General features: G+C 35.4%; 1 protein-coding gene across 3 annotated transcripts; it reads left to right on the plus strand.

Moving 5' to 3' along the window:
* The first annotated feature begins 181 nt into the window (after positions 1–181).
* On the plus strand, positions 182–27181 carry LOC118275076 (ceramide synthase 5). Of its 3 annotated transcripts, XM_050696923.1 has the most exons (9): positions 182–519; positions 1065–1185; positions 3304–3324; positions 20515–20736; positions 22771–23111; positions 23465–23609; positions 24441–24532; positions 25107–25220; positions 26484–27181. In XM_050696923.1, the coding sequence occupies exons 1-8, from the start codon at positions 341–343 to the stop codon at positions 25171–25173; spliced, it is 1188 nt and encodes a 395-aa protein (XP_050552880.1). In that variant the 5' UTR covers positions 182–340; the 3' UTR covers positions 25174–25220; positions 26484–27181. The 3 variants fall into 3 exon arrangements, with proteins under 3 accessions (XP_050552880.1, XP_050552882.1, XP_050552881.1); XM_050696925.1 differs by lacking the exon at positions 25107–25220; XM_050696924.1 differs by lacking the exon at positions 3304–3324.

Genomic DNA, 27181 nt, shown 5'->3' on the forward strand with positions numbered 1-27181 from the left:
AGTAAATTCTGAGAAAAATCCGTAAAATCGGTTTAATCTTAAAACTTATAATCTGAATTAATATAAAATAAAATTAATAAAATTACATTTATTTATCAATTTACCAGTATATTTGTTATTTTTTCAGATTTTAAATGCAAAGTTGCCATATAACAGATAGTGCTTCACTGTGTTTTCATTTGTAATCTGTGCCGCAAAAATCAAATCTGTGTCATGTCGACTGTCGGACGGTCGTGTCGCTAAATATTTTAGGGTGTGTTTATGGCGTGATAAATTATTATTTAAAGCTGTTGTAGTGAGATTGAGAGTAGTTTTGAAAATTTGACGAATAGTGGTGATAATGTTACGGGTTATACTGGATAAATTTTGGAATGAAGATGTGTGGTTACCGCCGAATACGACTTGGGAAGATCTTGCACCGGGTCCAGACAAGGCGGTGGTTTACAATGACTATAGGCACCTCCTGTACCCCCTGCCCTTGGCACTGGTGCTGATAGTCCTGCGGCGTACTCTAGAGGAGTGAGTTAACCTACTTTCTGTCGCTAGACTCCAGTATGTGTGTCAGTGATTCTCACGGATGAATAAAGTCTAATGATGCACTCAGTGACTCATAAGATTTCGATTTTGCGAAAGTGTAGCACTTGCAGCAGATTTAGAAAAAAGAAACTCATGGTCTATGTTTCAGCTTGAGGTCAAGAATGTAAACAAAATATTTGTTGAATATTTTACGAATGATTTTCCCTGGAAATCGAAGTGTTTTATTTTATTTTTTGAAATAAATATTCGATGTAAACAAATGTTGAATAATTATCCTGTAAGAAAAAGAAGTATTTGTATTTTAGAACTAATAAATAAATACACTTTCATTCATATACAGGCTGTGTGTAGAATGAATTACTGAATATAATTTGAATTAGAACCATATCATTTATGCTTTGCTTATGCTCATTATGATAAAAGTTTTATAATGAGAAACTTCAATTGTTGACAAATGTAAAAAAAAAATACTCATTGCACAGACAATAAAAATATATTTTTCTAAATATTGACTCCTTCTATTACAGGTATTGGTTTGCCCCATTTGGCAAATCCTTAGGCATTAAGAATACTAGATCAAAGAAAGCCCCAAGTAATCCTAAATTGGAGAATGCATATCAATTATCACCAAAAATTAAGCATAAACAGGTATGTTGAATATTGAACTTTATTATTTAATTGATATAAAGTACTTTATTTGATAATTAATTGATTGAAAGAATGAATGAGAGGAGCTAGATTTGATTAAAAAAAATATTATGGCTAAGAAAGTTATCATAATTACATACACAAACTATTTTTCATCAGTTCAAAATGTGTAAAATAAGTACTTTGAAATAAAAATAATTAAATAAAAAATAGGTATATTATGTTTTTAATAAAAAAAAAAACAAGTATAAAGTACTATTTAATAACCAAACTTCATTTGTAGTAAACCACAGGATATTAACATAAATATAATTTAAACAATAAAATAATTTGAAAGATAGGTGAGAATTAGCCATATTATTGTGTAAATTATCAATTAAAAGTACATTTTAAGTCACATTCAATATTTTAAAGATAAAATTCCTAAAATGACAATCAAAGTATGAAAAAGATAACAGATAAAAAAATAAAACTATTCTTTAAATTTTATCTGTAAAAATAATAATAAAAAAAAATTAAAATTCTCAGTACCTTTATAATCTGTGTCTAACAGCTAAGTTGTGTTACTTGGGTAGATAAGAATGGCATTGTGTGTGTACCTGTGTAACATAGGTACACTTTTTTCGTAATTTCGTAGTAGGTACAACACTCCATGAATGGTTATCTGATAGGCAGATATGCTTGGTATAATATTTAAACCTTTATTAAATCCATAAAACTCAAATTACATAAGTGCATTTGTCATAAAGTTTGGTTTTTATGTGTCAGTCATAACACAAGACATATTATTTATACATTTTTATATGTTATAGCTAATAAACAATGCATTATAATTCTTATTAATGGTACTTGGTGTGTAATAATTGCATGTTTGTGCAGGTTTGTGTGGTGTGCTTGAAATAAAGGTATTATTGTTAGTTTGTGTTCACAAAAATCTTCATTATATCGAAAAAATGCAGACACTAAAATAAGCTAATATGTTTATTAGTAAGTTATATTTTTATACCTCTAGCAGATTAAAAACTGATTTGTTGCTTCTGTCGTCGTAAAGTACACTTAACAAATTCAATTCAAATTAAAAAATATTTAATCAGAATCGTCTATCGATTAGTAATCGATAAGATAAGTAAACTTTGGTATTTGTATCTGGTCGTACGATACACGGCCATTATCATCGGCAGCCGAATCGAAAGTAATTTTCGGTTTCGCGCTCAAAATTTATTGGTTCTATATTTGAAATTGAATAAAAAAAATGTAATGCATAGAGGAATGTTCGATTTGAATAAAATATATTACGTGTATTCTAATCGCGTCTACTGACGTCTGGGTTTGCAAACGGTAGTGGTAAATTAATAAAATTCTTTTAGCCGATATAAAATTAGAATTAGTGCGCTGCATTAAGTGGGTGGAAATCCAACGGCATTAGGACGTCATAAAAATAGAGAACACGGTAGTGTCGAGTACCAAGGCTAGCGGTTTATGACATTTTTGACAGTTTTTAGTTTAAACAACGTCTTTATATCGTAATGCGAATGTAATTCAATTAAAGCGCACGAGATTTGGAAAAGATACAGAATTGGTTTCAAGAGCAAAAATGCGGTAATATCTTTCAAGATTTACATAAATTCTTCAAAATAAGCTACTAAAAGAAATAAAATTCATAATTATTATGTCTTAAATGTCATAAATTCATAACTAAAACGTAAAGCAGTGAAGGTTGTGAGAACAATACGTAATTAACCATACGTAAGTATGCGATATTCCGCAAATGAATAGAACTAAATAGTTCTATTATACACTAAACCACGGAACATTAAAAAAGCAAAGATACACGATATCGATTTTACCTCCATTACAAATACAGCTGTTCCGTTTCGCGCGTAAATTGAAAAAAGAATATTGTCAATGACCATCGCTGCTTTTTTCTAGTACCATAAAGTCCCAGCCCTACCTTTTACTCGGGTACGAAAGAGGACAAATTAAATAAGGCTGAATTTAATTTATCCCTTTTTTCACGTATGAAGTAAATAATAATTGAATCCTTATATTATTTCTAAGTAATAGTAATAATGCTAAGTGAAGCTTTTTAAACCTTAACCGTGCTTCCTTTCTTTTCAGTTCTTTTTGAACAAGGATGAGGTAAATGTTGCACAATATAATACTTCCGCACGTTTGCACGTATTATTAACTTGTCTATAGCTAGTTTTTAGTGTGTAGGGGTCGCATGCAGTGTTATGGTGTGGTCTAAGTGTAAGCGATAGGAACGTAGAGAGAAGGTATTTTTTATTGTTTCATAAAGCGGCATTGAACAATGTTAGAGCCATACAAATACACTTTAGTCACTTTCACGACGAAACTATGCAGTGGAATCTCCGATGTTTAATGTAAACAGTACCTACTACCTATGTTTGTTTCTATCTAGCCCTCAAATTCCTCAAGTGAGATGATAAAACCTCTACCTCTTTGAACGGACAGAGACCCTATTCTATTCGTTACATTCCTGCCACATGCCATCAATTTCCTTACAGTTGTTTTTAATTTAGTTTATTTCCATGTATGTATAGTAAATGCAAATTAATTCTTGTCACATGCAAAAGAAATGACAATAGCAGTTGTGTTCCCAGTGAACCCGTTGACCTAGTTACGGTGTCTTAATTTTGCATTCCAACATCACTATTTAATCAAGTAAAGTTGGTGCAGGTATGACACCTACAAACTTTACATAGCTATCTGTTTAATTAATTAATACCTTTCCATGTTCCTACGGGACTTGTACAATATTCAAAAAATAAAATGCACACCAGTACCCTTAGTATGAGTTTGCTTTACGTTGAAAGTAATCGAAATGAGAGCGCGTTCGGCGCTCTGATTGGCCGGTTCGAATAAACCAACCAATCAGAGTGCCGAACGCGCTCTCGTTTCGATTACTTTGAACGTAAAGCAAACTCGTACTAAGGGTACTAGTTTTTAACGAATAATTTTTCGTTTCCCGCTTACACTTAGACCCACCTTCGTTGTCATAGTGCACGATTTACATAATATATATCTGTATATATTCACCCATAGATAATAGTTATAGATAGCGCATGCTTTTTTTCAACAAACAAAGCGACTGCGGCATTGTGTAACCAATAAATCATTATTGAAACGACCTCTTTGTCAATATTATTTCGTTATTGGTTGATGTAACCACTGGTTTTATACCATACTCTGATGCGTGGCCTCGGATTTTTAGAGTTGATGTGTAAATATTGGGTCCAAATTATATTTTTATGAGTAAGTAATGTTCAAGTTTGTTGGAAAAGCCTTGTCAAGGGCGTCATAAATCTGACTGTCTGAGTAAAGTTCAGGAGTAAGGTAGCAAAAACTTAGAAAATGTTACAAGAATCTAAACCGTTTCAGTTTTTCATTATCCGAAATCGACAACCTTGTGTCTAATTTGTGCCTTAACAGTTTAACACAATGGCTGAATAGTCGCATCAGATTTAGTGGCCATCGGCGTTTCATTCTAACACTGCAACCTTCGATAATCGTGAAATTATTCACAGCACGTCTTTACCAGTGAATGTCTACTGAAGCCGCTGATCTGTACCCTTAGTACGAGTTTGCTTTACGTTTAAAGTAATCGAAACGAGAGTGCGTTCGGCGCTCTGATTGGCCGGCTCGAATAAACCAACCAACCAGAGCGCCGAACGCGCTCTCGTTTCGATTACTTTAAACGTAAAGCAAACTCGTACTAAGGGTACTTACTGTACTACTTAGTTTAAAAACCTTGGACAATAGGATTTAATTTTCTTTATGCCGACCATTTTTCTCATACAAATAACCGTTTCTCTTATGGACTAGATAAACCTTAAAATACGCCCAAACAACATTAAATATAGTTCTTCTTGACTTAAACTTATCACTCTATCGAAGAATTTCAATTATAGCCTAAACTGTAAGTTACTTGGGAAGTCTGGACTAGACAGCTAGACATGTTCCTGTCAATCAATGTTCTATTTTCGTAGAATCCGAACTTCTCAGAGTTCTCAGACCGAAGATCTGGACCGAATTGTACCTAACATGACAGTTGGAGTTGGAGCATTAAGTTTTAAACTGTTTAAAAATGAAGTAAAGTAAAATATGGGTATTTAACAGCTCGTAAGTCATGGAACTAATTTTCAACTGAAATTGGAATGCTTTGTTTCGTATGGCATTTTGCCTCATTAAACGTTAATTAGAAAAACTTATGGAAAATGAATGCATTAGTAGAATGCAATGTTACCTAACATTTGCATGTATTTCGTGGTTGCAAACTATCTTTGTGCTGTTACATCTTAGAAAATACATTTTTTATTACTTAGGCGAAATATTAGATGCTGATATTGACAAAAAACCTTGAATTTTTAGAGAACTAATGGTTAGGATCTAGTAAAGAACTTCTATTTACGGAAGCGATGAGGAAAAATCCTGTTAATTCTTTACCGTTCGATTCAAATTCAATATTTCCTATTCGTAAAATACTCGTTATTTTACACAAATGACGTATGGAATTGAAAAACACGTTACGTTTCACTAGAAAAACGTTCCTCAACAATTTCCGAAAACGTATGACAGTTATTACCTTTTTGTGTAGACACTTTATCTAAGCAAATAGTGATTTAGCCTTTCCTGTAGACCACTCAATGTATATCTTGATTACAAAACGTATTATCTACTTAAATACGACATTGAAAAGATTAAAAAGAAAAAAACAGGGTCAATAATGAAAAAAATGTAATTAATTTTACAAATTGATTTGTAATGAATCATAAAAAAAATAACGGAAATCGTGATAAAAACAGATAAGTAATGAGTCGCGTGACACTAAATGTAGCTAAGGAAAATGCAGTCATATTTATTTAAAGGCGATCAAAACTCATCATGAAATTGAGTGAAAAATGTTATATCTAATCTAATCTTAATCTGTTTAGTATGCTTCATTTGAAAACGTGGGATTAGGAATTTATTCACGAAGAACGCCATAATTAAAGTCGTATAATTTAAGAGAAATAATTTCGTCGCTTCCAACCGGCCTATCTGGAAGTCATTGGGTGAGGCCTATGTTCAGCAGTGGACGTCTTATGGCCGATATGATGATGAATTTTGTACACTGTTTTCACAGCTACACACGAAATAGGAGATAGTTTGAGCCTCCAAGATTTATTTCCTCACATCTTAATGCCCTAACAGGTTGTTTATTTAAATTCAAACATTACAAAGATAAATGAAAACTTGTAAGCCCCCAAGTACCTAAAGCCTGATTAACGATACTTACACAGAGGTGTTGACAGTTAAAAAATAGAATTGACAAGACACACCCATAAACAAGGAATAAAAAATCCCCGCGTATTTTTACGTCATCTGTATGTACATTTTATTAGCATTCTTTGTGCTTTCTGTCATTTATTTATTTTAATGTTTTTACTATTATTTCATTATTGTATGAGAAATCGTAACGTTAATTAACTTATTCAAGAATGGTCCGACTCAAAATATGTGTAGGCGGTGAGTGGGCAATGTACTGAATGGACCTAGTATCTCCTTTTCACTCATGTGCGGTGTAAGAATTTTGTAACCTTCCTCAAAAATCTAATGCCAAATATTTTTCACACTGAACCCAAACGAATTCATAATACTTAACGCTTCGACTTTATAAACCTTAAAATCTGCGTATTATTGTCATAAAATATGAAAAACTATACAATATGAACATAAAAATACAAAACCTTTATTTTGTATTTCATTTCACCATTTACGAATGCTATGCGAACCTATGAAATCAACATAATATTCTTGTAAACATTTTTACTTGCTTCCACAATTTTAGCTATTACAACACGTCTTAGTACTTTAATATTCATGTAAAACATACATTTTAATGTATTTTGCATTTATTATACGTATTACGTATGACGTAGGAATTATATTAAAACATCAGGCATTCATTTGAGCGATACACGTATGACAGATGGTCTTCATAAATTCGTGTGGGTTAAATTTAAAAATTTCTCAGCTGCGCCCGTATGCTGGTAACCCATTAATTGACTAAATAGGACAAAGAATTTATCATACTATTATTATTGTATTCTTCAAGTGGCTAGTTGGTAGACCGTTCTGTATTATTAATCCATTTATTAAATATCCATTCTGGAGTCGAAGAAATTGGACGTATCATTTAGCTTCAATCAATGTTGTTTGTCCTTTTTAAAATGGTGCCCTCTATTCATGTCATGATATGGTATTGATGGGTATTTAATTGTATGATCCGTCTAATATTAGCCCTAAAAGACTGATGAGACAAATGATGCCCTTTGTAGAAAAGCTGTCCATTACGTAGGAGTATACTGCCCACACGTGTGTCCGAAATATACAGCTCTATGTGTATTTACATGAAAGCAATCGGAGCTGTAGCAGCCGGAACTAATGTACCTTTGCGACAGCCTGCCGCGCCCTCAAACGCCCCCACATTTAACCATGGCCATGGCTAGCTATAGCTTTTCGGAAAACTTCGTCCCCAAGCGATGGGGCAAACCAGGGCAAACATTACTTCTACGGTGTTTATATTCCTTTCACTATAGTTAGTTAAGCTGATTAATGAAACCTTTAACGTGATTACAACCTTTAGACGTTAATTGTTTTAAGACTGGAAATTGATTCTCCATGAATTTTTGAGTTATTTTTGTTTAATCAATAGTGTTCCATGGTCCCATGTCTGTCACTATTTTTCAACAGTACTTATGATGCCACTAATCGTCTGTTTAAACATAGTTTGTTTCGAGTAAAGATAAATAGTCTTTCAAATTACGTAAAGGTGTCATTTTCGCATTTCTGTGGTACTTAAAAACTAACTAACGACTCATTATGAGGAGTAACGTCAGCACTAGAAGTTGGATGAATGAAAGACGTCTTTGAAGCAAAGCGTCTGCGAGTCGCGGTCCCGACCCGTTTTCATTACGCGGTTATATAAAGGTCATTATATGCCTTCAGGGTTGCCCCTGTTTACTCATACTTTATTGAAATACTGCGATTTAATATGAAGAAGTACGAGCAAATCATTACTCGTATCAGTAACGATTTGCTTCCATTGGCGACCCAAATGAGCTGTAGTAATAGGGACCAAAGTTTGAGGTGATTTTTCATCATTCCGTTTGACAGTATGTTCAGCATATAGTACGAAGACATGATAATGATTGACTGATGATAATAAATAATCATTTTGCTGCAGCAAAAGATCACATAGCTCCCTAATGGATTAAAAACCATTAGTTGATTCGTTCTCCGCCCACTCTAACCCATCATTATCTACAACTCGCTTGTCGTAACAAAATCAAGTCAGGTACATCTCTATTAAAATCCCTTTAAACTTTGTCTATGCTTTTCGAACATTGACCTTGTGTAGAAGGGCTAGAAGTCATTGACTTGTTAAAGTAATTGTGTTTTTGCGTGTCGTTGGGCCCTTACGTCATATTAGGTCTAGTTTTGTACTATTAATACGGCTTCAAAATCCGTAGCTATTGATTTGTAAATCTGTTTTTAACATGGAATATGTTAGGAGTTAAAAGATCTGATTTTGTTTAAACTTAACCGGAGTAAAAATCTCGTTATTCATTTGAAAGGCCCTTTTCCGAGACACATATATTTTTGCATGCAGGCTTCTCAAAAATAGCAGATAAATATTAATCGTGTAAATATTTATTTAATTTTCCTCTATTTCAAAACATAAAAATAGTTTAGCTACGTTTTATTTTCCTTATTTTTATCCCTTTTCCGATATTATTTTAGAATTTTATGTAACATATATTTCATGCACTAATTACCTGTTGGCTTTTGGGCATAATAATTTGTAGGCGTAGGTATCTTATCTGTCTGATATCATTCTCTAAATATACACCTATCGATGTTTAAATCACGGATGTAATTGGTATGTCTTCGTATCAGGATTTAGTTGTTAGCTACTTAAAAAATGACTACATCCATAAAAATATTTTTTTTATTAAAAGCACGATTTTGAGGCGTTTTCAAAACGTGAAATAACATTTTATTGTATCTGTGCTGTGTGATGTGAGCCATAATTAATTATCATTCAAGACATAATTATATTAATTAATGATATATCGTCACGTGAAGCTTTATATTTCTTTTTATCAGAATATGGTTCATATGACAGAAAACAATAATAGGTCTTTTTAACGTTAGGATTTCGCCCCATTAGGATTTTCTTCTGTGTCGTGAGTGCGTTTACAAACACATTATTTTACATACACACTCAGATCCGGAACAGCAATATTGTTTCTTCAGAAAAAGGAATGAAATTAGGATGTAAGTAGTCTACCAAAAACCGCTGGTCGAATTGTGGTACTGTTCCTGTGGAAGTCAAAGTCAAATAATTTATTCCAATAAAACCATAAATAGGTACTTTTGAAATGTCAACAAATAAAGAAATAAATAATAGTCTGCCAAATATAATGCAGGTACAAACCGAAGGTTCAGGTGCACTTATAATTATGGGTTATGTCTACTCTAATGTAGCTATAAAATTGAGTAGGTACTTTACCAACCCTATGTCCTAGATATCCAAGCTTACGTTATACAGCAATCACTGTACGTTTGAGACAATAAACGTTCATTGAGTACACAATTAGCGCCTACGGTCAGCTCTAAAATGGGCCTTGAGTTGGCCGAACGCCCCAGTTTCCTTTGCCTGAAACGCCGAACAATTTATGGTGTTTTTACTTTTTTTTTTGTTTATGAACGCTCCGTTAGTTCCGATCAATGGCAGAGGTCAGTTAATTGGTATTTAATTGGCGTTCATCGTAATTATTTGTTTATTATTACAATTGGGTAGTTTCCTCGGTAAAAAATAAATTCTTTCGACTTTTCATTACAGTAACATATTCATAAAAAATACTTTCATTCATAGATTTGATGATCTACTTCATATTCGGTTTTTTTTTCTAGAAATAAGTTTGCTATTTGACGTACAAAATTCATAGAAAATATAGTTTTTGACGTTTCGAAAAAGTATTGAATTTGACTAGTAGGAAACTAGCCTATTGTGGAAAGTTAACAAGTTTTCTTAATGCTATATTGATGAAAGCAATTATTGGTATAAAAATCTTCTCAGTCGATGTATGATGCAGTTTTATTTTATATTGCATGACGTTATTTATATTGTAGTGTAACAAAACAACGATAAGCGTATGAATCATTGATACACCAATATCAAATCTCCCTGGTGGTCTGTAAATAAGTTAGTATGTGATTAAAGGAATCCATCCTGTGTTCTCTATAGAATATCGTTTCAATATTTTATCCTCTTATGTTTGGCCTTTTTTGATTGGGTCAAATCATCCAATGACTTCTCCTGCCTTTGGCGAGGCGAGAGGGAATGTCAGACTCTTACTGACTAAAAACCACCCCGTTCCTACTCCTGCTTTTCTAGCCGGAGCCCTGGTAACCCGCTAGGTAGTCCGCACCTCTTATGTAGTTTTGGTTGTGGTTCTTATTTTCTTCCTTATTCTCACATCTCTTTTTTGGCTAATGATAAAAACATTTTGAATGAATCTTTAAAACAACTTTACTTCTATGTAAAAATGTTCAATGATTCCTTAAAGTATGTTAGATGGATATGACATCACGCCTTTTGAACGTCATTATGTAAATCGCCTTCTTATGTCACTGTGATGTCAATTTCCCGCAAGGATTTACGCAAAACGGCCGCTAAAGGTGTAATGGGATGTAAATGGACTTATTATAATAAAAGTACTATTATGTGAACAAGTTTCAGTAAATGTTTTAAATGTGGGAGAGCCATGCTTCGGCACAAATGGGCCGGCTCGACCGGAGTACCGTACCATGGCCTCACAGAAAACCGACGTGAAACAACGCTTGCGTTGTGTTTCGTTGTGTGAGTGAGGTTACCGGAGGCCCAATTCCCCCCTTCCCAATCTTCCCCATCCCCATTACCGAACAACAACCCTTAAATTCCTAACTCCCAAAAAGCCGGTAACGCACTTGTAAAGCCTCTGGTGTTTCAAGTGTCCATGGGCGGCGGCGATTGCTTACCATCAGGTAATACGTCTGCTCGATTACCGGCATGTTTCATAAAAAAAATATTGATGAACATAATTTTCATTTCGGTGTCAAGTCTTCAATCTGATTAACCCGTTGTGTGCCGAATCGTGGATCCACACGAGATACAATGTATTTTCTATTGTTGTCTTATATACGGCATACGAGAGGTAACACCTACTCCAATCATTGCATTGTTCACAATTTTGACTCGTAATCAATCTAATATATATACAGGGTGACTTTGAATTCGACGTATTCCTCTCGGGAGGTGATAATACAACTAATTTCCTACAAAATTAGCCCTGAGGTCCTTGGGCGGAAAGTGGCTAGTTTCCGAGATATTCAACATTTTTGGACCTAAAAATCCCGAATTGATTACAAAAACATCAATAAATAAAAAAATACTGGTTGGATTTTAGTAGTTTTAGTTGTAATCAGTTGCCAATACATCAGTTATCATTTATAAATACTAAAATTGCCAGAAATATCATTCGTTTTAAAATAGCAAGTAATTTCTTATCAAATTTTGTTTTGTGTCACTAATTTGGTCAATAGAAAACTGGATTTATTTAAAAAAATATATATGACACTAAGCGTACAAACTATTAGAAAAACTTCCTTGGTTTATTAGCTACCCAGAAACATAAAATTATTTACAAAATTCTCAAAAACAAATGAATTAATTGATGATAAGTAGAGTGTAAAGAGAAAAGGGCAATTACAAAAACATCTTAATTTGCAAAATTTTGTTCAAAGTGACCTCCCCTACGACGAAGACATGCCCGAATATGCTTCCTTATCTCTATGACGGTCACTCTTGGACTGAATATGCGTCTTTTTTCGTCACTTTCTTCAAATATGTTTCGGAGAAGAATTTCGATACACGGCCAATTCCGTCCGCATAAACAAGGGATTTCATGTAAAAATCAATCGTCGTAAGACTCTGGACACCGTGCATGCCATTGGACCCTCCTGCCAGTATAACGCGTGGGAACTGAGGTATCCTACCATTGCCGCACCGTAGTTCGATAGTGCTCTGGAAAAACTATCACAATATCTATTATTAGCCCCAAAAAAGTCAACCAAATCCGAGAAAAGCAAATCCAACGTAAACAAGTATGTCATAAATAATTACCTACTTGATTGGACTGTCCTTTTTACCAAATAATTTACATAGTGAGAATTAAGATTAATTTTTAAGGAATAAGCTAGTCATTGTTTTTAATTTGAATTTAGAAACAAGATGACGAATGTATTCGAACACGGCGATTGTTCAGGTCACTATCAAACTACGATGCGGCAATGGTAGGATACCTCAGTTCCCACGTGTTATATTGGCAGGGGGATCCAGCTCCATGGCATGCACGGTGTCCAAAATCTGACGACGATTGATTTTTACATGAAATCTCTTGTTTATGCGGACGGAATTGGCCGTGTATCGAAATTCTTCTCCGAAACATATTTGAAGATAGTGACGAAAAAAAAAACGCATATTCAGTCCAAGAGTGACCGTCACAGAGATAAGGAAGCATATTCGGGCATGTCTTCGTCGTAGGGGAGGTCACTTTGAACAAAATTTTGCAAATTAAGATGTTTTTGTAATTGCCTTTTTCTCTTAACATTCTACTTATCATCAATTAATTCATTTGTTTTTGAGAATTTTGTAAATAATTTTATGTTTCTGGGTAGCTAATAAACCAAGGAAGTTTTTCTAATAGTTTGTACGCTTAGTGTCATATATGTTTTTTTTAAATAAATCTAGTTTTCTTTCGACCAAATTAGTGACACAAAACAAAATTTGATAAGAAATTACTTGCTATTTTAAAACGAATGATATTTCTGCTACTATTAGTATTTATAAATGATAACTGATGTATTGGCAACAGATTAAAACTAAAACTACTAAAATCCAACCAGTATTTTTTTATTTATTGATGTTTTTGTAATCAAATCGGGATTTTTTTACCAAAACCAAAAATGTTGAATATCTCGAAAACTAGCCACTTTCGGACAAGGAACTCAATGCTAATATTGTAGGAAATTAGTTGTATTATCACTTCTTGAGAGGAACATGTCGAATTCAAAGTCACCCTGTATAAAGTATACAATAGAAATTAACGTAAAAATGATCTAATCCAGGAACTTTTGCTGCCTATACCTAATTATCTAAGAAAATCAAACTTAAACGCATGTTATCACGTTTTTTCCGAAATGAACGTTGTACTATTGACTTGTTTCAACCATCGTACGATATGATTTATCAGGTGTTGTGTGGAACGTGGTGATCCACGTGCTTCGTGGCTTTAATCGCGATCGTTTCGTCATTATCTTTTAGTAAATAGATAACGGTATCAAAGGATTAAGTTGTAAGATGCTCATTTGGGTTAGTCGAGGCGTCGAAGCATTTTATACGGCCTTATCTTCTTCTAATAGAGAATTTTGGTGATTTAGCAAATATGTCTTTATGTTACATAGATAGCCTATCTAGAGGTTTGCTGTTTTATATGGGTTTTTCAAGTAATTTTGGCGAAAAATGCCTGTTTGTAATTAAGGCTTAGGTGATTATGTATCACTTCATGACACCTCCTTCCTTTCTTTTTACCCACCTAGAGTTGGGTAAAAATAATGTGTGTGTTCAACAAAAAAATCGCCGTCTCATCTTAGGGAGTCAATATTTTAATAGTTTTATACTTCTCTAAAGGTAGATTAAAATAATATCGATACCGGAAATATGTGGTTTTGTCTTTTACCTCATTACTGTTGCTAGTTGCCAGCTATTTTAATTACGCTCCATAAAACTTCGAAAATATTATTCATTGTAAGTGAATCAAAGTTGTTTATGAGTTTATTTTTGGTCGTATTTTTAATAGTCATTAAATCTATGATGATCAGCTATCCGTGACACAGCCTCTGACGTAATCTCCACATTTGGCAAGTGGGTTGGAGATCGCGATTTAAAAGGTCCCATTTTGCCAGAGAGCGCTGTTGTTCGGTTTCTAGATGACTAGTCCTTTAAGGCTCTTATAATACTTTTCTATGCTGTCATATTCTATAGCTTACTTTGTTTATCACATGTAACGAATAGGGTAGATAACTAATTTTTAATTTAATATCCGTCTTGTAGATTATTTTAAAATTATTAGATGCGTATTTTTTTATATTCTTAAGAAAACAAATACTTTCGAATATTTATCGGTTTGAAATATCGCGTGACGTCACTTCTAGATACATTTTATACGTATTTGTTCCCGCTTTTAAACTTTCGTTTTATCTGTTTAATATTTCGTCATTACCTAACTGACGGACTAAATAGATTTTTAATTTTCATACCCCGTCATCATCTCTATTGTAGTTAAACTTATATTTGACAGGTCATTCGTATAATCTGATGGCCACTAATGTATCGGACACTATTGGATTGGGACAGTCACAGTTGGCTGCCATCCATTAATTCCTCGCGCGTTCCTTGTCGTAACATTCACACCCCTTTCTGACCTTTAATTAACTGTCAAATTAACCTAGACTATTGTGTGTGCTTAACCAATAGGTTTATTCGTAGTTCTACGGAAATCTGCAGGATTTTCTCTTTACGCTGCGGATAGAATTTGCTAGGTATTTATTTTTGGTACTGAGTTCAGACTTGCTATTTAATATCCGCACCTACTTCCCTGATAACAGATTTCTCCTGCCTTGGGCGAGGCTAGAGGAAGTGTCCGACTCTTATTGACTAAAAACCACCCCGCTCCTACTCCTGCTTTTTAAGCCGGAGCCCCGGTAAACCCGCTAGGTAGTCCGCAGCTCCGATATTTTGATGGTCAATGTATTTTCGTAAACGGGAGGATTTACAATTTGTACCAAACTTGTATACACATGGTCATTTCCATCTCGGACGTCTCGCACCTCTGTGAGGATTTAAAATTCAATCTTTACGGTCTTATTTTTACGACTTTTAGGTAGTGAGCTCATTTCTATTTAAGCAGAGGAACCTAATACCTTAAATTATTTAAAGTTTTCTAGACCACTCTCAATTCTAGTTCCTAAACTCTAAATGCCAGTTATCCTGAAGGAATTATGAGAAGTAGGTATTCACAGAGTACTATAAATATTCACTTAAACCATTAGTTATACGTTACTTAAACAATAAGACAATTAAAAATGAACGTTTAATTCTACTTACGCTAAGTGATACTTGTTACATTGAAATAATAGCGCTGTTAATAGGTGTTTTCCTTACGATATTGTTAGTTCACGTCTAGGTAAGCTAACAAACATATTTATGACAGGTTGGTATAAAATGTGCAGGAATAATCGATTATACTAGTGCTACTAAAGCTCAAAATTGTCTAACGTTGTGAGAGATCCCTGTAAAAGACTACTTTAGAGAAGTAATAATACTCGATTCGATTAAAGCTCATAACTTAACCGACGAGCATGCATGAAAAGATTAATGACTGTTGATGAAGCGAAAGAGGTATGTAAGATCCTTAGCAATTTCCATAGTCTCTACCTACCTGCTTTTAACCTGAAACACAGGCTTGTACCTAGTTCAAGTTCTACATACAACTTTATTTTAGATAATAAGATTTTGTTTGTAATCTGGCTTTTTACACCAAATAAAGATTTTATTATTGGAGATAGGCGTGAGGTTATGTATGTATGATTCGATTAAAGTATGCTCAATGGTCACAATGGTTTAAATAGTAGTAGCATCCAGACGCTGTCTGATACAAATAATCACACTGGCGAAGTACACCATATCAAATATTTTTTATTCCACTCATCTCTAATGAGTAATAGTTGGCGTAGGTCCAGCGAATGTATTATCGTTGCAATTATAAATGTTTATACTAGAATGATATCGAGCATGACGTAAGAAACGCTCCGTGCAATGTACTACAAGAGCAACAGAACTTACAGACTTTTATCTGTGAGTATCCCAAAAGCTACAGTGGCGCCACCAAGAAAAAGCATCGACATTGTTTAGCTCTGCGCGTCTCGGTACAAAAACCTTCAATATTACAAAGGGACTTATAGGTCAGCTTGACAGTTACCTACGTCTATCATACTTAACATAAACATTATAGAAAATGTTGATCGTTCAAAGGTGGTAAGACTTTTCCCAGACCCGACAAGCCCGCTCGATTATGACGAAAAAATTACGTGTTGTTTATTTATGAAGCTTTTTCCCCTACTACAAGCGCGTTCTCGTTTTAATTATTATTGCTGTTTAGGGATTACATCAAAGACATTTACGATGTTTTTAATGAATATTCGTGACTGAGAAGTTTATACGATTTGTTTTATGAACGTAGTTTATGAAACGTTCTTACTGCACAAGTCACAAGAGGCACAGTTCCCCATATCGAGTACTCGGTTAATTTAAATTGAATCGATATATTTTCAAAGTTATCGCGATTATAATGTGGAATGTTCGTGCGGTGTCATCAACCTTTTCCATGATTCATACGAAACAACTATAAGTGGGTAGTTATCGATATATTTTTATCGATATGTGGTCAGCTAGATAAGTAGCTATCACTGGTATTCATTTCTTATGGCTACCGTTGTAATTAGTAATAAATATTTACTAAGTCTCGCATAACGTATGTGTTAGGGTTTGTGTACATTGATCGTATAATAAAGTATGCTAGAAATAATTCATAAGTTTGTTTACGTTAGTAGAGTACTAACCTGACTGTTTGTTGTAAAATTAATCTAAACACGTGTGGGATTTCACAACCCGACGGTTAGCGGTATTATTATAATTTGTTTTGTCTAGTAGTGCTCGTACACGGAATTTCGAAGTACAAGTTCAAAATATTCAACGTGTGTGGAACATTTCACATTTTAATGAATGAGCGGCGACACTGTAGGGTTTGGAATTCGACCTGGAGCTGCGGACTACCTAGCGGGTTACGGGGGCTCCGGCTCGAAGAGCAGATATAGAAACGGGTAGGTTTTTGGTCAGTAAGAGTCTCTCTCACGTCATCCTAAGCAGGTGAAGACATTGGGTAACTTTCCCCCCTCAAATCAAAAATGGATTTGCCATTGAACTCCCTTTATTGACATAGCGATATAAATGATAACATAATGATCGGTCCTGATCCGGAGCTGCGGACTATCTAGCGGGTTTACCGGGGTCCGGCTCGAAAAGCAGGAATAGGAATGGGATTGTTTTTAGTCAGTAAGAGTCTGACACTCCCTCTTGCCTCACCCTAAGCGCAGAAGTAATTGGATGATTTTCCCCCCTCGAAAAAAAAAGGGATTTGGAACTCAACCCCATTTATTGACATAGCGATATAAATGATAGCATAGCAATCCATAGACGGGATTTTTAATTTAACAACATGTGCTAATGTAAACGCACCATGCAATATTACCGTCAGTAGATAATGGCGTGTGGTTTTATTAAATGCATAGAAACTACTGTTATATCTACGGGTAACTTGTTTGCCATGTTCCGCTGTGTTAACAGGAAAGGGATAACGCTTATATTGTACATACATTATGTACCTACAATTTGTTATGTAAAAAGAATTTCATTGTGTGTAAATAATGCCTATTTCAGCCATATCATAGTTGAAACTTATCGTTTTAATATTTTCTGATGTATTTCGTTGTGGGATCCAAGACAGTCAATTATGCCCCTGGGACGCGCCGGACTTTAGCGTTCTGATATCTACTGTAGACCATGGCTTACACAAGTTGGTTGCTGCTTAGGTTTGTCTCTGAAAAAATGTCATAGGTTCAAAAAATTGTTTTCTATGAAGATTAGACGTTACTCAGTAGGGTAGTAACAATCCAAAGATTGCTCAGTAATTCGGGCAGGTGAATGAAACCGAGTGGACTAGCACCTGACCTGTTCCCAAGGCCGCTATCCCTCCTACATAATTCAATGTTTACGATAGATACTATCGACATTCTGTACTGTTAACTACTTCGTGACACCGCGGCATAAATAATATATTAGCTGAAAATAATAGTATAGCAATACGAGTAAAAAGAGCTGTTATACTTTGAGGTCTATTGAAACTTTTTATGGAGTTGTTTCAAATAATGTCTTTCTTTTGTAATAGACATAATTTACTTAATTTTTTAAATTTTCTTCCGAAATAAGCGTGAGGTATAAGGGGTAATATGTGAATTAACTCATCAGTTTATTTTTACCGTCTTTAAAAAAAGGAGGTACTATGTTCGGGTGTTTGTTGGTTTTTTTGTTTTATTTTGTTTACCGATTACTTCACCAATTATGAACTTGCTTGAAAGGGGAAATAGAATATACTCCCGAGAGTGTACCATTTTGATGATGGAACACTGTATGATGACGTTTTTTTTTTCTTGTTCGTCAGTGTGATACATTTAACTTTTCGTTGTTACGTAGACACTTCATAAAGACTATTTATCGTACAATAGTTTACGATACCAAGATACTCTCAATTGATTAGAAGAACGTTCATTCAGCTTTATGTTACGTTTTCTATAATTATTCAATGTTTACAAGCGTGTACTTTGACGTCATCGGACCAAACCAGACGGTATCTTGAGGAAATCATCAACATTTTTCTGTAAAAATATTTTCTTAGTTTGGGAATCTGTAAAATTACATCATACAATAAAATTTACTCTACTAGGTAGTTTATGATGCGGGTCTGCGGACGGCGAGCAAGGGTAGCTCGCCGTCCGATGTGGGTACGCTTCACATAGAGCCACCAAACCACCACAAAAACGTTTTACTGAAATGAAAAGGAGATGAAAAGTAGCTTAAAATAAGCCATAAGGCTTATTTTTATCTATCTCTGTACTATTTTCATTCTGACATGATTGACTGACAATTAGTCAGTACAGGTTTCAGTTTTGCAATACTAGAAGTCACTAGATTTAGTAAAAACGGGAACTTCTTAAATCCGCTTCATACATGACATTTCAGCTTCAAAACAATGCTGCTAATATTCAACGCACGATCAGAAACGAGGCCATAGCACATTCACTAATAAATTGAATAAAATCTTAGATGAAGTGATGGGCATGTTTGTGATTGGATCTAATTGTTATACAACGTCGCGTCGTCGTGTACAGTTGGTACCGATGTGACTTCATAATATGTTAGCTTTAGCTGTTGGTTCTTAGTCTTTCTTTAAAATATGTGTTATACTGCCACACTCAGACACATTTAATGATTACTTGAACTATTCCTGAGTAACGAATTTGTATCGAAAACAATTACTAACGACTAGGTTGAGTAATCATTAAACGACTCCGAGTGCAGCGAGTGTACTGTGGGAGAGCCATGCTTCGGCACGAATGCTCAGACCGGAGTGATACCACGATCTCATAGAAAACCGACGTGAAATAACGCTTGCGTTGTGTTTCGTTAAATGAGTGAGGATACCAGAGACCCAATTACCCACGTCTTCTCAATTTTCCCAATCCCCGATTCCCCAACATTCCTTCCTCCAATAAGCCGGCAACACAATTGTAACGCCTCTGGTGTTTCGGGTGTCTATGGGTGATTGCTTACCCTCAGGTGATCCGTCTGCTAGTTTAGCGGTTAAACAATTTTTTTCGGGAACTTGCAACATCTTGTCTTAATTTCCTTAATTTTCATCTTTATCGGTCAGAAGATGTCTTCTGCTAGAAAAAGGATTTCTCTCTTCGCAGCCTCATTTCCATTGTTTTTTCATATTGGTATTTAATATCTAAATGAAAAGCTTCCATTAATGAAAATTCCAATTAGAAATTATGATACTCATAGTTTTTTAATATCCTGCTCCCTGATAAGGTATATTTTTATATTTATTACGTGGGCAATTTTGTCCTCAATCCTCGATTTGCACGGGATGTTTACTTTATGCAAACAAGTTTATTTAGTTTAGATGACATTGCCGTATCAATTTGATTATTATCAATCCTCAAACAACTCTTAACTTTAAAACGTTATTGAAATACCTTACGCTGCATGTTGCATTTTGAAAATAAAATATTTTAGAACTTAGCATGCTTACTTCTTTAGTTTCAATGTAACCGTAGTTGTTAAACCTGCTTTGTTATGTTTATCACAGAATGCATACACTATATCTATACATACACATCGAATTTATTTCCATACTTATCAATACTATACAACTAACTCACAAAACTACACAGATTTCTTATTGTCGCCACATTTATTTCACTCGCTTGCTGAAGCAAAGTTACGCAATGGATATTATAGCATTTTATTGGCTTTTTCAGATATGTTCGTTAGCAAAGCAACTCGACATGACAGAGAGGCAGGTGGAACGATGGTGGAGGTTAAGAAGGAGCCAGGATAAACCCTCGACCCTGGTGAAGTTCTGTGAGAATATGTGGAGGTTCACATTTTACTTGTACAACTTCTCCTACGGTGTCTTCATATTGTGGGAGAAGGAGTGGCTTTGGGATATCGATCAGTGTTATATCGGATATCCGCACCAGGTTAGTACAGGTTTATTATAGTTTAAGTTTTTACATTTTTACTCTAGACTCATAACTCGAAAAGCGGAATGAAAACAATCTTGGTCTTATAAAAAAAGTAAAGATAAATTACGTGTTAGGATTGTCGTGTATCCTATTTTATTTCGGCATTTGTCGCCCTTGATATCAAACAAGTAGTACCTCAGAATTATGATGAATTATTCAAACAGTATAGCCTTATTCTAAACATTTTATCCTTTAGACTTCTCCTCCTTCAAATAACTCATCTTAGAGTACAGCACCCTTAAAAATACCCTTAAACGAGAGCGCGTTCGGCGCTGATTGGTTCGTTCATTCGCGCCGATCAATCAGAGCGCCGAACGGGCAATTATTTCGTTTTCGTTCAACGTAAAGCAAACTCGTACTAAGGGTACAGATTGTTGCTAATTATCGCTTCAATGCAACGTAACTCGGAGCACGAGTAGTACTAATGAATGACGAATATCAATTATGTGATATTTAACGAGTGTATGCCAGATAGTTGCGAGAGGTGTGCCTGCCTGGTATTTCGACATTCCTAGTGTAACACACGTAGGTAAATGGAAGGATCACGATTGTTGCTCAAAGCAATGGACTCGACTGGGTTCCATTTGTCATCTACTGCTAAAAGGTTCGCGGGTGACGTAAAGGCTAAGTAAGGGTACATTCGACAGAGATCGGATAACAGCGCTCTCTGATAAACTTAGAGAAAGATATGGATTGAAAGACGACGTAGTGACAAGGATTGAAAAGGGAATGGGACGATGGGTTAGATATGTAGAAAGGGTTGCTGAATGCAGATTTACGAAAGTATACAGAGCGAATATGAATGGGACCGGCGGTAGAGTACGCCCTAGGATATAAGGACCGAAAAGGAAAGGCCAAAAAATCTTAACCGGGCCTTACAACCTTAAAAATAATTCACAAATGATTTTTTTTCTCACCAAAACATTATCAAACATATGAAAAAAGTTATAAATTAGTTAGCCAAGGTTATTAGCTACCGTTTGACGTCCTTTTTTTTTGTTTCTACGACGCATACAACCCAAAATATCAAAAAAAGTAAAAAAAATATTAAAATAGCCATAACTTTTACGGGGAGGAGATTCGACCCCTTCGACCCCGACTTTTGTCGATAAAATTAGATGTAGTACTCAGCCTTAACGGGTTAGAAGTCTCACCCCTATCACATATCTGTCGTTGAAGTAAGATTTCTTTAGATTTAGGTAATTCAAAAATATTGCTTCGTTATCTCGTTCATACGGAATATACTATGATACCTATACATACAAAAACAATATATCTGTAGAGTAACTGTAGTTAGCAACAATGTTTTCCAGTAATAGACAATGCTCATCAGAGCATGGTTATCAACAGGTGTGTAAGTTATCATTCAGATAGACACAATCAGGTAGGCATTGCAAGCGAAAATTAATTTATCACATGTAATAAATATTTACAAACAATTTATGGTTTATTTACCCGATCGCAATTATGTAATCGTTTAATTTAGGGGGGTACCTACTACTACTAATTAGGCATTTTAAAGTACTTTAATTTGCACAAAATCTTGTCCTTGAATAGTTTTCTGTAAGACTGGATTTTAACGCAGTTGTACTCTTCTGTTAGGAGAGAGTAGGATCTGTTTAAATGCCATAAAAATATTTGTTTCCTAAGTGAATCGAACACGCGATACGTTGCTCAGCAACTGATCATCCTGACAACCGAACAAAGTTTTAAATATTAAATTAAATCCGTCGCCTTGTGGACGCGATGGAAATAATTAATAGTTAATAATCCTGAGGGCAATGTCACAGCGGGTTTATTTTCGCATCATGGCGTTACTGTAACATTTTTTTTAAAACGTTGCCCCACATTAGAATTTTCTCCTGTGTCGTGGGTGCGTTTACAAACATACAAGTTCACATGCACATGACACCCAGACCCGAAACCTGGATCACACAAAGAGTTGCTCCGAAAACATTTGACTCACATTTCTTTTTCTATCACTTCCAGGGCCTCACCAACGACATCTGGTGGTACTACATGATATCAGCAGCGTTTTATTGGGCGCTGACGTTCTCCCAGTTCTGGGACGTGCGGCGCAAGGACTTCTGGCAGATGTTCGTGCACCACATCGCCACCATCCTGCTGCTGTCCTTCAGCTGGGTCTGCAACCTGCACAGGATCGGCACGCTCGTGCTCTTAGTCCATGACTGTGCGGATATTTTCTTGGACGCAGCGAAAGCAGCGAAATACGCCAATTATCAACGGCTGTGTGACACTATCTTCGCTGGTTTTACTGTCTTATGGATTGTTTCAAGACTCTTCGTCTATCCGTTCTACATTATTTGGAGGTAAGCTTTTTATCTCTATCGTTTTAAAGGTTTGCAAATATTAAGATTTATTAAAATTATCTCTGTTTTACGAAAGTGTTTTTGAATTATTAATGGTTTATGAGGAAGTATTAACAATGTTCTTATCTAGCTCACTCTAACTGTTAGAATAATTTTAGATCTTAAAAGACTTCAAAGGAAAATGGTCTTTAAAAGCACCGTAGAGTTGACCAGGGACCTTAGTCTGCTATTACAATTGTGTCAGAATGGTCGATCACTGAGCAGTGCGAGAGGCACGGAGCTATGTAGGTTGTATAGCTCCGTCCCTCTTGCACTGAGCCAGACTAAGGCCCCAGCTCCAATGTTATTTCCAGTACATCAATCCGCGCTCCCATGCTGCTCCCGATGTTCCCCGCCTACTACATCTTCAACTCGCTGCTGTGTCTACTATTAGGCTTGCATATGGTATGGACCTGGCTTATACTGCAGGTCGCCTATAAGGCTATTAGTGCTGGACAGGTAAGTCAGATTTTATTACCTTTTTAATGACATCTTTTGTTTTATCATCTTCTAACCATTTAGCTTCGCTCTTTAGAATATAGATTTTGAATTAATCCAATACTTCCTTTATTTAAAGACCTTTTTAAAGGTCGCACCGCACGCATCCCACGCATTCCGTATGACGTCATCAATACGCATCGCATGTAGGCATTGCTGATGATGCGGTCCGTACGATGCGGATCAGTGGACGCAGTTGTATGAGTTTCTATACAAGACAAACTAAAATCCGTTGCGTGCGATGCGTACGATGCGGGTCTGTGGACGCTTACCTTAAAAGAGTATCTAATCAAATTAATACCTACAATAGTTTACACCCAAATGTTAAAAAAAATCTCAATTGTCTCTTTATTATATTGCAGCGTTCATATAAGTATTATAAATCTTCTTAGATTGCTATAAGCCCATCATTATGATAGCAGGACAATCCTAATGCCAAACATTAGACGTAATTTTAAACTTGACAAATATTAATTTATGATTGCTAAATACTTTTTTGTCTAATCTCCTACAGTTACAATATTAATAAACTAAAAATCACGGTTTATTCACGTACATTAATGGAGAAAAGCTCTACTAGTTTCGAGTCACAGGGACTCTTCATCATGAGCAGCGTGCGCAGACGCGGCGACGTCGCACGACGCACGCTACTAGTGTACGTAATTGCGTGTGAATTATATTGCGCATTCATATTCGACCGTGACTTTTAGTTTATTTAGTATGTCTCACGATAGTGTTGTTATAACAATGTAGTTACAATCTTTACAATAAAATTAATTGTCCATTTTTCAGATGGAAGGCGACATCAGAAGTTCTAGTTCGGAAATAAGCGACAGTTCACACCAATCGAACCACAGCACGCCGAATCGTGTCAATAATAAAAAGTAAGTACAAATATTTTACTTCGTATTTCAATACATGTTATGTTCAACTGCCGCATTTGTTTTGTCCAACATCAACAGTCATGTCTAAGGATTGTACACAAGCCAAATTATATATTATCAAATAGCAAATGAAGGAATTTGAGATATTGGTTCTTCATATTGTTGTCTGTAAAAATCGTTTTATTACTGCTTCATTACTTATCTGTAATTATAAGTGTGGGAGAGCCATGCTTCGACACGAATGGGCTGGCTCGGCCGGAGTGATACCACGGGTTCACAGAAAACCGACGTGAAACAATGCTTTCATTGTGTGAGTGAGGTTACCGGAGGCCCAATTACCCCCTTTCCAATCTTGCCAATCCCCGATTCCCCAACAACCCCTAAATTCCTAACCCCGAAAAGGCCGGCAACGCACTTGTAACGCCTTTGGTGTTTTAAGTGTCAATGGGCGTTACGATCAGCTTATTCCATAAAAAAAAATCGAAATCAGATCCAGAATGGAAACAAAGCTTCATATTCTACGTACCACGGCGTAATAAACAAATGGAATGCTAACTCGCACATTTTTCCCCAGAGTGAGACTCGTGAGATATACGAGAACCGCAGGAGGGACTCTCATTCGGCGACCGCCGAAGTCTTAGGGCAAGGTCTCGATACCCGGTGTGAACCGGCAAGTGAAAATAAAAACGTTAGTGAGGTTCCCCGGACAAACTACTGCCCCCTACCTGCATGATGCTATTCTAACGACTATGACCCGTGTGGATATTTTCATTGGTCGCAATATAATACGGTAGTTTCCTACTAGTCAAATTCAATACTTTTATCGAAATGTCAAAAACGTTATCTTTATTTTTCTATGAATTTTGTAGGAGATCGCAATTTATGACGTCATATTTTTTTTGCGTCAAAAAGCATGCTTACTTTTCTAAAATTAGCTAGAAAAATTAAATAAATACATAAGTAAATAGTCGAAATTAATTAATGAAAGTACGATTATTTTGGGATATTTTATTTTATTGAAATGTCAAAATAATTTATTTTTGACCTAGGAAACTACCCAATTGGCAAATAACCTCGTCTCGATTTTTTTTAATTCTTATTATCACCGGTGAAGGCTTTGCTCTCCAAACTTGCTTGCAGCAGGTTCCTAAAGATTCCAGGTGTTGATTTTCAGTTTTCCAGCCATCATTCTAATAATTTTGATCCCATTTTTCATATTATTATTATCATTCCGGTAAAATGCAAGGTTTGTGCGAGCTTTGCGTTTGGATTTTGAACCCTATTTTTTATTAATTATAACAGAGTTTAGCATGAGTTTTCTACGAGGGTGGCGGTGTGATGCCGATGCTTTTTAAGGATTACTATTGGGAGGGAATATTGACAGACTTGTAGAGAAATAAATCATCATTGTCATCACTCCACTAATTATCTGCTCTTTGACTTAACATTTATAGCCGTAGCTGAGTTGAGTATCTTCGTTAATGCAATAGAAAACGAAACAAATCTATAGGGATTTCTTATGACTATCGATAAAGGTAAAACTGTCCTCAGTTGCCCGCATCGTATGCATCACACTTGACTTGTTTAAGGACAAGGGGTCATACAACTGCATCCACTAATCCGCATCGTACGGTACCAGACTTATTTCGGTTTTTCGGCAATTCCTACACGTGCGATGCGTACCGATGACGTCATACGGAATGTCAATGCTAAAAATCCGAGTGAAAGTGGTATCGGCAATCCAATTGCTGATACTCGCGTCGGAAATTCGATCGCTGTCGAGACAGTGGACGCAGTCTAAAAAAATTAATACGTTTGACGCGATCCGTCCGATGCGTACGATGCGGATCTGTGATCAACATTCGTTTTCTATAGCGTTAACGATTTATACTCAACTTGGCTAATGGTGCCGTCCATTTTAAAATACTAACATGTAATCACCTCTTTGCAGAGAGACATAGGGTCAGGCCGACCGTCCAGGCGTTCTGCTCAGCGTCCGTGGCGCCATCTGGCGGCCACAAACATGACTACATCACTCCACGTTACGAGGTTGTAACTAGTATATCATTAATTATACAAGGGGCCACGTTTACATTTTGTATTTATGACAAACTGTCTGTTCTTTAAGTCTTTGACTGCCAATAGAAAACTGTTGAAGGCAAATCCTCCGCTAACGTCGGTCACCGGTGACCACCACGGCGTTCAATGTGTTAAGTTTTATATATCAGCATCATCAGTTGGGAGTTGTCTATTGCTGAATAAAAGCTTCCCCTTAAGCAGGGTTGCAATAATTCCCGCGCTTGACAGGCTTTGCTATGCAATTTTTTAACCAAATGTATACAAATGTTGTTTTATAATGTCTATTTTTATGTTTATTACATTAAAGTATTTTAAAGAAGCCTTACAAAGACCACAATCATGAGAATAATTTATTAATTTATTTATGATAGTCGTTGTTGACTGCACAAAACCTCGATCTACAAGATTATTTAATAACTTTAAGCTTATTTAAAATATATCTCAGTAATGTGGCCCCAAAACGTTCGTCCTATTATGTTGTTCATTCATTCGTGAATGAACGAAACGAGCTATTGATAAGTCCGTATTTATAATGAACACGTGAGATTTCTAAGTATTGATAAACGTAAA

The sequence above is a fragment of the Spodoptera frugiperda genome, chromosome 11 (genome assembly GCF_023101765.2).
Source record: "Spodoptera frugiperda isolate SF20-4 chromosome 11, AGI-APGP_CSIRO_Sfru_2.0, whole genome shotgun sequence".
NCBI classification, from domain to species: Eukaryota; Metazoa; Arthropoda; class Insecta; order Lepidoptera; family Noctuidae; genus Spodoptera; species Spodoptera frugiperda.

Coding starts and splice junctions, on each gene's coding strand:
- LOC118275076 (XM_050696923.1), top strand. CDS start 341: ATGTTACGGGTTATACTGGATAAATTTTGGAATGAAGATGTGTGGTTA. Junction 520..1,064: donor CTGCGGCGTACTCTAGAGGA/GTGAGTTAACCT, acceptor CTTCTATTACAG/GTATTGGTTTGCCCCATTTG. Junction 23,610..24,440: donor AGGCTATTAGTGCTGGACAG/GTAAGTCAGATT, acceptor TCCATTTTTCAG/ATGGAAGGCGACATCAGAAG.